Raw genomic sequence first — 15,365 nt, 5'->3', positions numbered from 1 at the left:
GGGCGCTTGTATATATGATTCCATGGATAGTGTTGTTTGAATGGGAACCAAATTACCAAGCAGCATCATGGGTGGATTCATGTGATAGGGGACACCTACCCATCTCACTCATCAAATTTCAGCCTTCAACAAGCAAATGAAATGCCTGAAAAATGAGTCTTAAGTGACAAGATTATGAACATGCCACAATATGAAATGTCATGCTTGTAATTTCGTGAAACTTCACATTGAATTTTCGATGACTTCCCTTTACTGTTTTGAGCTGAAATTTGACCAATGAGATGGTTGTGAGATCCTCTATGACATGGAGTCATGGATCCACCCATGTATGCCACTTGGCAAGAAATTGTGATGTGGTATCAAACTAAAACACACCAATGATGGTGCCAATAAGATTTTTTAAGTATATTTATTATCTAGTGTATTCATTCTTTTTCTTATCTGGAGCCAAATTACCATATTAAGGAGTCAATATATTATTTGATGATGATATCTACCTCAATGGTCTAGTTATGGGCATTTACATATGTCAGTAGATATTGATCTTCTTAAACCATTATGGATGCTGGACTTTCCCATACAATAATTTCTAGATATAATTTCATGCTTATTCATCACATACAGAAGTTTCATCCTAGAGTTTCATAAAATTTAACATAAATATTTGAAAAAATTGTTTCTGTTGATTCATTAAACTTCCATGGGGACCCATGTTTATGCTGAAATTGAAGTCCTAACCCTGGTTTAGATGCGATGGCAGAATTTACTGTTCTTGCAGTACCATGCTACATTTATGGACTTTGGGATGTCCTAGCTTTGAAATGGAAGAACTTCAAAATTTACACGAGGGATATTGTAACTTATTTGAAATTGTCTTGCATCAATGCACTTTTGATTAGTAACTAAAAGTTTACCCTGCTCACTAATCTTTCCACAAATTTCTCCAAGCACTGCTTGTTGAAGAACATATAGTGACTTTCAGTTTCTACAATGTGAGTTTAAATTGTCTTGGGAACCCATTTTTATACATTTATGTGAAAGTTGGTTTAATTTCTTGTATTAGTGTGAAGGTGGGCGTTCTTCATGTTGAAAACTCTTTTATGGAATGATCTTTGTCTTATTAGTTTCTTCTAAACAAGAGTATATATTTGGGGTAGGTTTTGGTAGAGCCCGGGACACCGCATGATCTAACATCATATCTCAAATGCGATGTCATATCCTCAGGATGTCAAAGAAGGTAAGTTGATTGTTTCCCATGTATTACGCTTACAGATCTTCTGGTGTGGATATTTATTAGTATATGTCTTAGGGATGCTCAACTGATTATATGTTTATGGTTCTAAGAACTGTCATAAATTTGATGGATCTGATGAGGCTTCAAAGGATATAATGGCTTTCAAAAGCGGTGCATTCATGGTTTCTCCTGTAAGTTTCATTTCTTTTCCAACATTTTACCATCTTTCATATTAATTCACACCCTGTTTGGCGGTGTATTTGTGGTTTCTCCTGTGTTTTACATTTTTCTTGTTGCAGTGCCCTCATGATGGACCTTGTACATTGGAGAACACTAGCAAAATTGTTCCTGAAATTTTTCCATTTTTTTCAATGTTTGGAGAGGGCATCTTCACATTGTGCATACAAGGTTACTTGTTTAATTTGATCATATGTTTGGTTCCAATGAACTTCTGGACTTTTGGTTGCTTTTATTGTCAATATCAATGTTTTGAAAACTGGACCTGACTGGATGGAATCCAGTCCTTCCACAGTTCTATGCATGATTTTTAAAACCCGACTGGAGAATGCCCTCTATTCCAGGTTTTGCCAGTTTTGAAGAGAAATCCGCCCCATGCCCGAAAATCCCCAAATGGAAAAATAGGTTAGTCCGGTGTTTCTGTTTCAACCACCGGTTGTGCCGGTTTTGAAACTATATGGTTGTATGAATCCAGCTGACCACCATTCTTCATTAATGGTGTTGACTTGGCCTACAACTATTTGTACCATGGTTGAATCGTACAACTGGATGATCAGGCTGCCAGGTCATGGGTTAGGCCCAAAGTGTTTGTGGAAAGTTAGATTATGCCCCGTCTAGACCAAATGAGCCAACTCCAGTCAGAGTGATTCTTGACCATATCAACAGCTTTGGCTGCCTAATGACTCGAGGTTCTATACCACTGCAAAGTGAACCACTTCAAAGTTTTGGTGGTTGAACCAGGTGGTCTGGTCTGGTTCGGTTCTCAGACAATGGTTAGTACTTTTTTTTTTAAAATGGAGACTGATAACATGATATGATAGTAGTCCGACCTGCCTGGTGAGTTACTTTTTATTATGGTTTCCTAGGGTGGGTGTTACCTATACCTTCGTGGTACATGATAAATGCATAGTTTTGAATTGAAGTTGCAATATGCAAACTGTGTCGTTCTTAACTTCAGTGTTTATACTTTCATTTATTTGCGATCAATGAGTTAGTTTCACATAGTTCTGATGATCTGTTAGGCAATGTTGTTGATACTGATCTCTTTTTTGTTCCTGAAAGAAGGAAATCAATCAATGTTGTCTATTTCTTCTCCATTTTTCTGTAAGAGGTCCAAGGGTGGACCTTTACCTGGATTTGAGGATGAGATACTTTGTATGGTTGCCTTGAGTTGAGGGCAACACCACGGTGAGTGACTCTTCCATAGCAATGCCATGTTCTATATCTGGAAGTTGAGCATTAATCTCTTGGTTACCTAGCTAAGATCCACAGGTACTGTGATAAAAATGATTATGGTTTGATCAATGACAGAGGACCAATTTAGGTCCAAAGATGAGGATATTCCATATGAAGAGGATCCAGTTTCACATGACTCTAATATAATGGAGACAAATGCCATGAATGAGGTACTGAGCATGAAGAAGTGGAGATAATTAAAGTGTGTTAGTGAAAGAAATGTAAAGAGCCAATGATTTAGTGTTACTTTTTTCTGTTTACCAGCCTTGGTTGCAATAATATTTTTCCTTCAATGTTTATCCTCCTTATAGTAAACTGTATCTGGGTTTAGGGCTTCATAACCCCCAAGGAAAAGAAATAATATTCTAGGTTTTGGGTTGGTTTTGTGTAACATCAATTTCCTTTCCTTAGTAATGATGCCTTTGGAAGCATCTGGGCCATCACACGTTCATTGCCTATATGCTTACTTTATTTTCACTTCTATATGGTTTTTATGAATTGCCCTGTGCTTATAGTGTTTCTACAGAATAAGGCCTGCTTAAGTTATGAGTAGTATCCTTTACCCAGGTCACACTTCTGGGAGCCCTGGACACTAAGTTGTGAGGGAATCCATGGCCCACACCTGCAAAGAGTTTACTCCATTTGAACCTCCACAGCCCATCTAGCTCTTGCGACAGCATGATTAAGTGTTAGGTAGAGTGTTTATACACATTCTCAGAAAGGCCTCCTTTTATTTATCTGCAACAAATCTGGAAGTTGTGGGTTTTCCTTCACCTAGAATAAGCTTCTTCATTGGTGATGTGACCTATGATTTGACTTTTGGTTCGAGTGGATTCTTTCATCACCATGGACCACCAAGAAAGACTTGGTCCAACCTGAAAGCGTTGGGTTCCTCTGTGGTGCAGCATGGTGATGCGTTTGGATGGCTGTCTGGGTGCTCACATCTGCAGAATATGCGCTGCACACCGCGGTGGGCTGCAGAGGAGCCGGAACCTGAAATGTTTGGTGGATATTATATTGGACATTTTTTTGTTGGCAAGAGAACGCTACCCGGTTGGCATAGGCACACGTCAGCATGTGTGCCAATGGGAGGGCATGCAGGAGCAACTTCAGCCCCTACAAGGTAAGATAGGGATTGACTTCCTTGTCTGGCTGCTTAGCTTCTCCTTGTTTTTATCTCTCCTATAAAATGATATATGAGAGAGAGAGAGAGAGAGAGAGAGAGAGAGAGAGAGAGAAGTGCTAGGTATGTTACGCAGCTTGGCAGCATTCTTTCTCCCCCAAAAAAATTGTATGCAGTTTTTTTTTTTTGCCTTGTAGGGCACCTAAGTCTTGACCTTCATATCACCATCTTAAGTGCAACCCAATTCGTCAATCTCAAGCATGGTTTCAAGAATCAAATTGGTTTGATCGATCATGGAAAAGGTATTAAAACCTTATTCCGGGGCCAATCAAGACAGATTCTGGTTTGGATCAAATTGGAATCGGCCAGGGCCCTGATCTCAGCTCTAGTCTTCCTCTCTTGAACCTTTTTTTTCTCTTTCAAATTTATAAATTTGGTCGGGAAAGATGATTTCTTAGTCAGGGTTAGAACCTGAAAAGCTAGACAATGTTTTAGGTCTTCCTTGTATGGATTTGGGACACAAAGGGTCCATCTAAGAGGTAGTCTACTAATTGAAGCAAGGTACTAGTCATTGACTTGGTCGGCCATGTGCGTGTGGGTATTGGCTGTACTGTAGCCTGTAGGACCACAAAGCTTCAATATTTCTGAGAGAGTTTCATCCCCTCTCTCTCTCTCTCTCTCTCTCTCTCTCTCTCTTCTTTGAGTATTAGAGGAGTTAATGACATATGAGGGTCAGATTTGAGCTTCCATAGAGACGTAGTCATTGTTTTGATTCGTAATAGAGAAGGGTTGATTACTGTATCACAGAGAGAGCAGGTGGGTGCAAGTTCTCAGTCAAACAATATAATTGCATGGAGTAAGTGTTTTACAGGTTGTGAACTAAACATAGAAAGGGAAAAATATGAGAGAGAGAGAGAGAGAGAGAGAGAGAGAGAATTGCATGGAGGTGTGTTAACAGACGTCTCCAATTTGAGTCTTCTCGTGATTGATTTGTTACACGGGTTAGGTGTGATTGTGTATAATCGGGGTTTTTCATAGGGTCAGAACCGTAAAACTGGGTAGGTTCGAGGGATTCCTCCTTGACAAAAAGCGAAAGATGATTGCATGGAATAAGTGTTAAAAGGTTGTGAAGCAAAATGGAAAGGAAAGAGTGAGAGAAATAGAAGAGGGGGGGGGGTCACAAATGATATTGGATCAAACACATGAATTAAATAACTCACGCCTCCAACACCTTATTATCACGAAACCATGTTAGAGAATCATGAAAGCTGACAAAGATGATACAACTGGACTAACCCTCTTTCCTTTTCTTTACTACCACCCTCTACAACTATTACAACCTTTCATCTCTTCAGCTCTTCATCATCCTATTAAAAAGCCTCCCCTCCCCTCTCATCTTTCTCAGTCCTCCACTTGTGCTCTCTCTCTCTCTCTCTTTCTCTCTTTCTCTCTCTCCCAAAGAGTAATGGCGAGTTCTGTTGCTCTATTTCTTATCTGGTTAGCCGTCATATCCTATGCTTGTACTCTTCATGCTTTGGCAAAACAATGGCCTCTCCGAAGATCTATTATGCCTACAAGGTTCTATGACTTCAAGGTCTCTCTCTCTCTCTCTCTCTCTCTCTCTCTCTCTATGTTGTTTGTGTCCTATATACATCTATAAAAGTGTATATAACTCATGCAGTTTGATATGTTACTTAGGTACACACAATGAGAATTACAAAGCTGTGTGAGAGCAAAGACATCATGGCCATTAATGGGATGTTCCCAGGACCTGTGGTTTATGCCCAAGAAGACGACCGAGTGAGAGTCAAGGTCACCAACAAGACACCTCACAATGTTACTATCCACTGGTAATTAGTAGAACTTAAAAAGGTTCACTCAATAAATTAACCCTTTCATGATTCATCCATAATGGATCATAATGATTCATCCCCACCACTTAGATGAGTTAATCACTTGATTTGCAATAGGGAATTGGGAAGACAAGTTGGAGTTTATTACAAAGTCCTCTCTCTCTCTCCCTCTGAAGGAAACATCCACGAATCTAGGGTCATTATTACTGCATCTTATTGTTGAAAGCCCAAAATACCCTTTTCAGTATTTTTGGCTTGGGTCTAAGATTAATGATGGCCATCTTCATTTTCATCATGGGTGAAGAAAAACTTGGTCCTAATAGTAATGTTATTTTCAGGCATGGAGTCCGGCAGAGGCTGTCTTGCTGGTACGATGGACCGGCATACATAACACAGTGCCCAATCCAAGAAGGGCAAAGCTTCACCTATGAGTTCACTCTAGGGCAACAAAAGGGTACATTGTTTTGGCATGCTCACACAGCTTGGCTCCGAGCAACCATTTATGGCGCGATCATCATCTATCCAAAATCCGGCATCCCTTACCCCTTTAAACAGCCTTACGAGGAGCACATTGTCATATTAGGTAATCCAATTAAGGTGTCTTCTTCTTTTTTTTTTAGCTTAATTCTGATTAATATACAGTACTGTAACTAAAGAGAAGGGTAGTTTACTAGTTATTTTTATGAGAGCCTTTGCCATGCTTGGACTTTGATCTTGGCAGGGGAGCATTGGTTGAGGAATGTTGTACCCTTGGAGAAGGAGGTTCTAGCGAGCGGTGGAGGTCCTCCGCGGGCGGATGCTTTCCTTATTAATGGCCACCCTGGTCCCAATTACAATTGCTCCTCTAATGGTAATAACTGGCCTAGTACTCTTCACCTAGCCTTCTTAGTTCTAATATAATTTAGAAGGTTTTTCCTATTGATACCCCTTAAGGTGTTAAATAATTTGTAATCTAACTTGTTTTGCCCTTTTAGTATAACGCACTTGTTTTTTTTTTAATGAGAGTAAATCCTATCATCTCACGCGTTCTCCAAAAATATACAAAAATAATAATAACTTTTAATAATTATATAACGGTAAGTCATTTTTAATTCTTTTTAAACCTTCTTTCACCCCTGACTTAAAAGAACTTCTAAGAATGAGAAAAGGGACAATCAAAACAAAGGCTAAAAGTTTTAAATACACCTATGAGGTGTCATTTAGACAGTCCATAATTAAGTCTTGCGAGTTCACCATGGCATGGATTTTGTTCTGACCTATTCATTAAAATTTTACATTTTATTTTCAAACAAAAAGAAAAGCAAATTCAGCTTCAATGATGCAGATTGCAGAGCTTTGTTTGACTAAAATCATGGTGTTTAAGGGGAAGCAACACAAGAGAAAAGAAGAGTGATGATGGAATAGACACCAGGGTCCTCCATAGTCATTAGCCAATGCCATAAGATCACCTAACCAAATTATCCATTACTAAGATTTTCTTTCTATTTTCTCTCTGTTCTAAAACAGGAATTTTTTTTTTTTTAATATCATTTCTATTCCAGATGTGTATAAGATTGAAGTGGTCCAAGGGAAGACATACTTGTTGAGGATTATAAATGCAGCCTTGAACATGGAGCACTTCTTTGCCATTGCTAACCACAAGCTAACCATTGTTGAAGTTGATGCCGAGTACACGAAGCCCTTCACGGTCAATCGACTTATGATTGCTCCGGGACAGACGATGAATGTGCTTGTTACCGCCGATCAACCCAATGGCAGATACTCCATGGCCATGGGAGCCTACATGTCTGCTAAGAATATAAGCTTCCTTAATGTGTCAGCCATAGCTTACTTCCAGTACACAAATGCAGCAGTTAATAGCTTAGCTATATCAGCTAAGCTTCCTAGTTTCAGTGATGATCGTGCTGTCAAGACAGTAATGGATGGTCTAAGGAGCTTAAACCCTGTTGCTGTCCCTTTAGACATAGACACAGACCTCTTCTTCACTATTGGACTAAATGTCCAAAAATGCAGATCACCACAACCCAGTAAGAATTGCAAAGCCACCAATGGTGGTGTATTGGCAGCTTCCATAAACAATATCTCTTTTGTTAAGCCCAATATCTCACTTCTTCAAGCTTATTACAACAAGATTAATGGTTTCTTTAGTGAGGATTTCCCTGGTGTGCCCCTTAATGCTTATGATTATGTTAATGGGGCACCTAATAATATTCCTAATAATACTCAGTCATTGGTTGGGACTAGGACTAAGGTCCTTGAATATGGGTCCAGGGTACAACTCATATTGCAGGACACAGGGATTGTAAGTACTGAGAACCACCCCATTCATCTCCATGGATATAGCTTTTATGTTGTGGGCTATGGGAGTGGCAACTATGATCCTGACTCAGTGAAGCTCAACCTGGTTGATCCACCATACATGAACACAGTAGGGGTTCCAGTGGGTGGATGGGCTGCCATAAGATTTGTTGCAGACAATCCTGGTAAGCCTTTTGTGGGTTTGTTTTCCTTAGACATTGATTACTGTTTTGAAACTTATAATTAAGTGATCATATTTCTATTTGTCTTTGTAGGGGTCTGGTTCATGCACTGTCACATAGAGATTCATACTTCTTGGGGTCTATCTATGGCTTTTATAGTGAAGAATGGAAAGGGGGAGATGGAGACACTTCCTCATCCTCCAGATGATGCACCCAAATGCTAAAGATGCCTCTAATCAGATCAAAAACTGATTTTTTAATTTTTTGGGTGCTTATACACTGGGAGGAGAGATTGAAAAAAAAAAAAACATATTTTTCATTTTTTTTAGGGGTGGGGTTTGAAATTCCTTACTTAGGGTTCTGGTGAATTGGTTTGGTTTATGTTAGCTGCTTGTGGAGCAATGACCGGATACAGAATGAGAAATACTTATACAGAAAAAATGTTTTAGATTAAAACATAAAAAAAAGTGACAACAAACATATCCTTCTCTGGTTTATCCCTCTTATCTCTCTCCCCCCTCTCAACACCACACCCACCCCCCCCCTCCCAAAAAAAAAAAAAACTTGTGATCATGGTTTTAGGTATTGATATTGAATTGGTCGATTCATATCAGTGTCACTAATATTAATGTATCGACTTCCACACTAACAAACTGGTACTAATATCGTGCACTAAAATGAGGTGAGTTCCTCTATGCCTATAGGTTAGGGTTATTTACGGAAGCAAAAGGGAGAGGTATTGTCACTCGACTTGTATGTGCATAGGTGAACATACTTGCAGAAGTGTTAAATGCAAATGGGGTTTTGGTAAAAACATTTATGGCCAGGATAAGATACATTAGCGTCCGTATGTCTATCCTCATATAAAATGATCTTGTTGCCCTCCAATGCATGAGAGCCTTTCGCCACACCCGCCTCATTGGTATGCTCTTCTATATGTGCTACTTGCTTAAAGAATCTTCCCCTCAAACTTTTAAATGGTCAATTGGTCATACCCACCCAGGGAATTAAAAATTGTTCTCACTCTCCAGTCTCCTCTCATCTTTGGGATTTTTCCATGTAGTACCTTTTATTTGACTCACAAGGGAGGGTGATGTGGACTTCCATCCGATGAGCTTTTCAGCTGGTTCCACATGTCAATATTGTCGTCCAATTGTAGGGGAAATGATACCTACCTGGAGCATAGTCTTTGCCAGTGCCCACGTCTCTCATTCTTCCCTTTGAAATGATCTCTTTATCCTTTATTCATTGTACCAGAAGGGGACATCCATTGGTTTTTTCCTATTTCCTATCCGCCTAGCCTTTGCTACCAGACAGGAAACACTCTCCTAAAAATATTGCTAGAGGGTTTTATACTCACTGACTTTTAATCCTGCCTCTTTTTTAAACTTTGAATTGCTTTAAGACTTTTCTATTGTTCTATGATTCATTTCTTTTTTTTCCCATTCAAGTTAGGTGGAAATGCTAGATATCCACGATCTTACATAGTTTTTCTCTCCTCCCTGACAACTCCTTTGACACTACGGCATTGTTGGAAACCTCTTCTTATTCATATGATATATATATATATATATTTATAGGCAGACGATACATTTTTTTTTGGTAAATAGGCAGAGGATACCTACACTACCAATGTGGGAGATTGCCACACAAATCATGGTGCGAGAATTGGTTTTGTCAATAGGTGCTCACATGGTTAGAAAGGAGAGAGAATGTAGTGTAGGCCCATATTGTCAGAATGTGAGACTACATGGGAAAGAATCCCCACATTGTCAGCATAGGAATTAATTATTGAAAGAAAGAATGGTACTCGCTTGCATTCCTCAATACCTAGACATAATAAGTCACTAATAGGCCATGTTGCTCCCATCCCACCATGCTTTGAAGATACTCCTATATACTCTTTCCCAATGACATATGCACTGGCATGCGCCTGCGCCAACAGAGTAGTGAAAATTTTTGTTGACCTCAACAATCAAACCAGATGAAGATGCTGAACCAAACCACATACTTAATGGCAGGTTTAAATTTGTGTCAGCTGGTCGTTTGGGAATTGCAACCCTTGAAGTAGAGGTGCCAAAAATGAGACCTCACTAATTGAACTGATTGAAATTAATTGATCAAGTTTTTTATAGATTTGCTATTAGTTTTGATTTTTAGAAATCTTTAAAAGACGGATTTCAAAACCAGTGGTTAGACCTGGAGGCGGTTAGTCATGTTATTTTGCAGTCATATATTGGAAACTATGTTTGACTTAATCCGGGTGTAAGTTTTGCCCTGATGGCCTGAATTATCTTAAGCCGCCCTAAGTTCGAATAAGGTCTGGGCTAAGATTTTGACTTTATGGCAGATTAGGATTGAAAAACACTAACCTAGGCCCGGCCCAATCTTAACCCTGATTTTAACTTTGATTTATATAGTATAATAAGGGCTATCATCCAATCCTTTTATTCAGAATAATGAAATTTTGGTTATTGATTCTTATGGTTAGGCGTCGGAACATCTATTATTGTGTTGCACTTCATAATTTTAATTGTAATTGGATCATTTTATTTATTAATATTTATTTATTCTATTTTTTGATGTACACGACACAAATGAAAAAACAGGGCAATCAAGGTTAACCCGACCTTGGCAAAAATCCAGGTCAATTAGGGCCAACCCTACCCAACCCAGCCAAATCATAGTCAATTAGGGCCGGTAGGGCATAGGCTTGAGCCCGGCAGGGTTGGGTTGGGGTTTTAAGAAACTCGACCCAACCCAACTCTATTCACCCCTATTCATAATCATGCATACATCATTCATCACATCATTGCACACACACACACACACAGAATTGGACCAATCGTTTAGACCAAAAATGGAATAAAAAACGCTGATAAAGTTCAATATGTTCTTACATTATTTTCTTTTTATGAATGAAAAACCGTGACCAAAGTAATGATAGGTCAATAATGCATTCTAAGAAATCACACCAAGTAAAGCCTTAGGTTTCCACTTATACAAACATCTAGACCCACTATTTATCTAACGTATATTTAACATCTCACCTTCTTAGTCTCAACATTTTATGAATCTGGGACACCCTATCCTTTGAAGGTCTCGACTCTAAATTGTAATTAATTAAAGAAAATAAATTATACAATTATACTTTGAAAACATTTAAAATCAAACTTTTTGAAATTAAGACTACATTTGTTACTTGTTGGGTCTCTATCTCTCAAAGGACCAGAAGAGGGTCCTCTAGCGTAATGTAATGTAACATAAATTAAATGCTAATCCCCAAAGGAATGAAAAGGAAAGGTAAGGAATGGAAGAAGGTGAGGATTACAATATTTAGTTAGTTGGTCACGGGTTCTCATCTAACTGATGGTCTATGGTCTATGGTCCAATAGTATTTATCAACTTACACTAAACTTAAAATTTAATTAAGTTGGGTTAAGCCTTATAAAAAAAATTATTTTTAATTAAGTTGGGTTAAGATGAACCGTTCATAGATACTTAAAACATCTGGTAGGGTAAAATTAAACATTGACTATCAAGTCATGATATAAATGACAAAAATTAGAAGAATATCACATTGGAACCTGTCACTATTAGCTTTTGGGTGCGTGTTCAAACGGGCATAAGTGAGATTTGAGAATTTTTTGGTTTTTCTAAAATGGGTGACTATCAACTTTTATCGTGAATCAAGAATGGCAAGTAGGGATATAATTGGATAGTCGAAAATTTGTATTTGATTTGTATTCGTATTTGTTTAAGGTAATTCGTATTCAAAATTTGGTTTTTGAAAACTATTTGAATCTGTTCGGATTGCTAGCATTATTCCATAATTTGCTTTCAAGGAATCTAAGGTTTTGAATGAACGTAGTAAATGGTGAACAAAGTTTACCCGCTCGTTAGAGGAAGCGAACGGTTGGCTTGAAGAGGGAAGAGATGTGCTAGCTACTTGCTTTGTTAGAAAGCTAATATTATTGAGAGGTAGTGAAAATGACATATAGGCTAAGGAGAGGTTAGCGTTAGCTAGTGTTAGAGAGTTATTAGATTCGTTTACACCTGGTTATAAAAATATGATTAAATAATAATTTTGTAGATGAAATTTGATTATACTGAAACAGCTCGTAGTATATTACAAGTAACTAGACAAGAAATTAAAAAATAAAAAAATAAAAAAAGTCATGGGGATATTTATGTAATTTCATATATTATGCTTAAACATCAACATCAACATCAGCATCAATATCAACCCTAGTGGAGTTGGGGATTCAACCTTTCACCTTCTTGCCTTCTCTGGTTCTCTTCCACTCAACACAAACAATGAGATCATAATATCATTCTCTCTAGACTCACCAACTCCATTCTCTAGTCTCAACTAAAATGTAAATGGATATTTAGAAATCCGTACATAATTCATGTTTGTATCCATTTAGAAGCCGCTGTATTGGAAAACTCAGTTTAATCAAATGCGGATATAAATAGTGTTTATATTCAATTTAAGTTTTATCTGTTTACATCCAATGGCAAGAGTATTGTCCTGATCGTAATTAGTTACAATGTGTTTCAAATGCCTTTTTTCCTTATCATAATGAGTTAAAACGTGTTTCAAATGCATTTTTTACTCTCTCTCTAAAATAGGAGTCCTACTATCCTCCAAGGAAGGGTTGAGTCTCATCTCATGCCTCTAAATATGGAAATTCAACTCCATATCCTTTGAGAATCTTATCTCTCATCAAGTCTCACCCACACATGTCTCTCCCTTCTCATCAAAGAGAGAGTTTATTACAAATTCTTCATAATTATTTCAGGTTTGACATTGTGGCTTCTTCTTAGTTCATAATCTCGTTTTACCTTATTTCTAATGTGTTTTTTAATTGCAATACACCTCTCTCTCTCTCTCTCTCTGGAAAAAGAATTCTCTCTAGCATTGTGGGCGTTGCACTCAAACAAATAGAGGGCAAAATAACCGTTCCTCCCTCATGAAAGGTGGAAATACCTACCCTATTGATAGTTTCACGTGCGTTCCTAGTAGCCACGCATTGGTGCAAGGACCACGCTCCTAAATAAAGAACTCTTTCCGATTCTTTTCATCAACAAAAGTTTGAGGCAAAAGGCTAGACATGCTAGTGTTTTACCAGCACTGTGTCTGCCTCTTTCTCTCTTCTTAAAAAATGTCCCTCCAGTCCCCTTTATCTAATTCCCATTGATTGAACCGTTAATATAAAAAAACTAACGACATACCCAGCCTCCTCCAAAACTTAACTCCATTTTTCTTCTAAATGTTTTCCAATCAGGCTTTGCAGTTTTCTTTAGAGGCAAGGACAGGCCTTCATCAAAGGTAATTCCAAGAGAAACTTAAAGTCGCTATTCCAACATTTAGACAACCTGTCCTGTCTTGGTGGAGATATCCTGATCTCTCTCTCTCTCTCTCTCTCTCTCTCTCTCTCTCTCTCTCTCTCTCTCTCTATATATATATATATATATATTTTTTTTTTCAAAAGTGTCAATAGCATTTTGTCACCATTAGATTTGAAAAGGTGTCAATAGCACTTTGTCCCAATCACAAACATTTGTGGGTTCCATGGTGATTGCATTGCCTAGAGAGAAACAACTTTTTTTCTTTTTAGTAGAAAGGGAGAAACAACTCTAGAAGCTGGATTTGTTCTCATTCACTTCTTGTCATATTATTGAAACGCTAGTATCACATGTGATAGAAGTATGGCTGCTGCCCTACATTCATTTTAGGGTTTTCCTCTCTCATTTGTCTCTTTTGTTTTTAAATATCCCCTCTTCACTCATGTAATGGTAAGAAATAAGATAAGTTTTAGATGTTCATCCAAACAACTAGGTGATCAAATGAGCCACAGATTCTTTCTCCTTGGTATTGGGGTATGATGTCTTATATCCTGTTGTTTATGCTTGTCGGTTGAGTATGAATGGCTGTTAAAAGGTCCTAGGGTTCAGGTTTCACTATAAATTTGTTGTGAAGGTTCATTCTCCGTAATCTAAGAGAGGAATTAAAATAAGAGAATGTAACCTATTCTCTATTAATAGTGAAACAAAAATAATCTTACCATAGAAGTAAACAATGTCATCAAACCATGTAAATCCTTACGATGTGTGATTATTTGTTTGTAATTTTTATTCTTTTTTTATATTATTTTAGATTTTCATTTTCTACACCTAACATGTTGTCAAGATTTTGCATTTTGATTAAAAATGGTCTTTGAGCTTGCAATCAACCTTCCTAGACATGTTGTCCACATCGTATTAATATAAATTAAATATAATGGACTATAATCAAATATGAATATCCATGTGATTTCCCTTGGTGTGTGACCCATTTAGGTCAAACCATGCCCCACCCAAAAGGAGTGGTTTGTACCTTTAATAGTAGGGTGATTCTTATGGGAAATCAATTCAACTTGCTGATCACTAGAGCAAATACAGCTCCTTTAATTGACTATATGGAGCCAATTATTAAAAGTGGTTTGACCAACCACCCATGTCTGGGGCCTTTTAAGTTGATTCTTTAGCGGATGTTAAATCGCCTCAAGTTATTCAATAGAAGCGGTAACCTAAATGTATATATGCATTTCTATTTTGTACATAAGGAAACTGAACTGTAGACCTTTTAACAAGACTGTTTTCCAATGTTGAAGAGCAGTTTTTTGACATCAATGCATCAACTGAAAATCTCAGTAATGCATTGCAAGAGATTCTTAATGATCCCTGTTTTTAAGAATGTAATCCAATGTATATGCCCTAATTCTTTCAATATTAATATAATATCCTTTTTTTTTTTCTAAAAAAAAAATCTTAAATGTGTATAATTAAAAAGGGCAAAAGAAAACTCCCTGGTTGTGTAGTTCTTATGCCCAGACACACAGGGGGCAAAATTATGCCCCCACCCCTATTAATGCCCATGTGCACCCCTTCATTGGTCCTACATTAGCACAAAAGCCGCACGATTAGTGAGCATTCTTTTTCCCAATAAATAAATAAAAAAAAAATCTCCGACCATGATTAAACGGAGATGATGCCCGACCCCACCCCACCTCACCCGGCCCCTTTGCTCTCCCTCCTCCCTCACCTTGAACCTCCTTCCCCTCCCTCGCTTGTATGTCCCTCCCCTCTCCCCATTGCAACTCTATATCCATCCCCATCCCCGTCCCCACCTCCACCACCACCACTGCCCTTTAACC

General features: G+C 38.0%; 1 protein-coding gene and 1 long non-coding RNA gene across 9 annotated transcripts in view; both read left to right on the top strand.

Moving 5' to 3' along the window:
* Positions 1 to 3,919, top strand: part of LOC122060417 — a 6,217-nt gene extending 2,298 nt beyond the window's left edge. For 2 of the 8 annotated variants that reach the window (XR_006134399.1, XR_006134397.1), the window contains exons 4-5: positions 1,158 to 1,237; positions 1,345 to 3,098. This is a non-coding gene — a long non-coding RNA (uncharacterized LOC122060417). Of the gene's footprint in view, positions 1 to 1,157; positions 1,238 to 1,344; positions 3,401 to 3,612 lie in introns of those variants that run through there. The other 6 variants (XR_006134394.1, XR_006134395.1, XR_006134401.1 and 3 more) reach the window with 6 other exon arrangements.
* An 857-nt stretch (positions 3,920 to 4,776) lies between these two features.
* On the top strand, positions 4,777 to 8,643 carry LOC122061261 (laccase-6). The gene is made up of 6 exons (XM_042624475.1): positions 4,777 to 5,424; positions 5,529 to 5,680; positions 6,022 to 6,266; positions 6,405 to 6,533; positions 7,225 to 8,166; positions 8,257 to 8,643. Exons 1-6 carry the CDS (start codon positions 5,092 to 5,094, stop codon positions 8,385 to 8,387), a joined length of 1,932 nt encoding a protein of 643 aa, XP_042480409.1. The 5' UTR covers positions 4,777 to 5,091; the 3' UTR covers positions 8,388 to 8,643.
* Positions 8,644 to 15,365: the final 6,722 nt, after the last annotated feature.

The sequence above is a fragment of the Macadamia integrifolia genome, chromosome 14 (assembly GCF_013358625.1).
Source record: "Macadamia integrifolia cultivar HAES 741 chromosome 14, SCU_Mint_v3, whole genome shotgun sequence".
Classification (NCBI taxonomy): domain Eukaryota; kingdom Viridiplantae; phylum Streptophyta; class Magnoliopsida; order Proteales; family Proteaceae; genus Macadamia; species Macadamia integrifolia.
This window is presented reverse-complemented; position numbering and strand designations above follow the sequence as displayed.

Coding starts and splice junctions, on each gene's coding strand:
- LOC122061261 (XM_042624475.1), top strand. CDS start 5,092: ATGAAAGCTGACAAAGATGATACAACTGGACTAACCCTCTTTCCTTTT. Junction 6,534..7,224: donor TTACAATTGCTCCTCTAATG/GTAATAACTGGC, acceptor TTTCTATTCCAG/ATGTGTATAAGATTGAAGTG. Junction 8,167..8,256: donor ATTTGTTGCAGACAATCCTG/GTAAGCCTTTTG, acceptor TTGTCTTTGTAG/GGGTCTGGTTCATGCACTGT.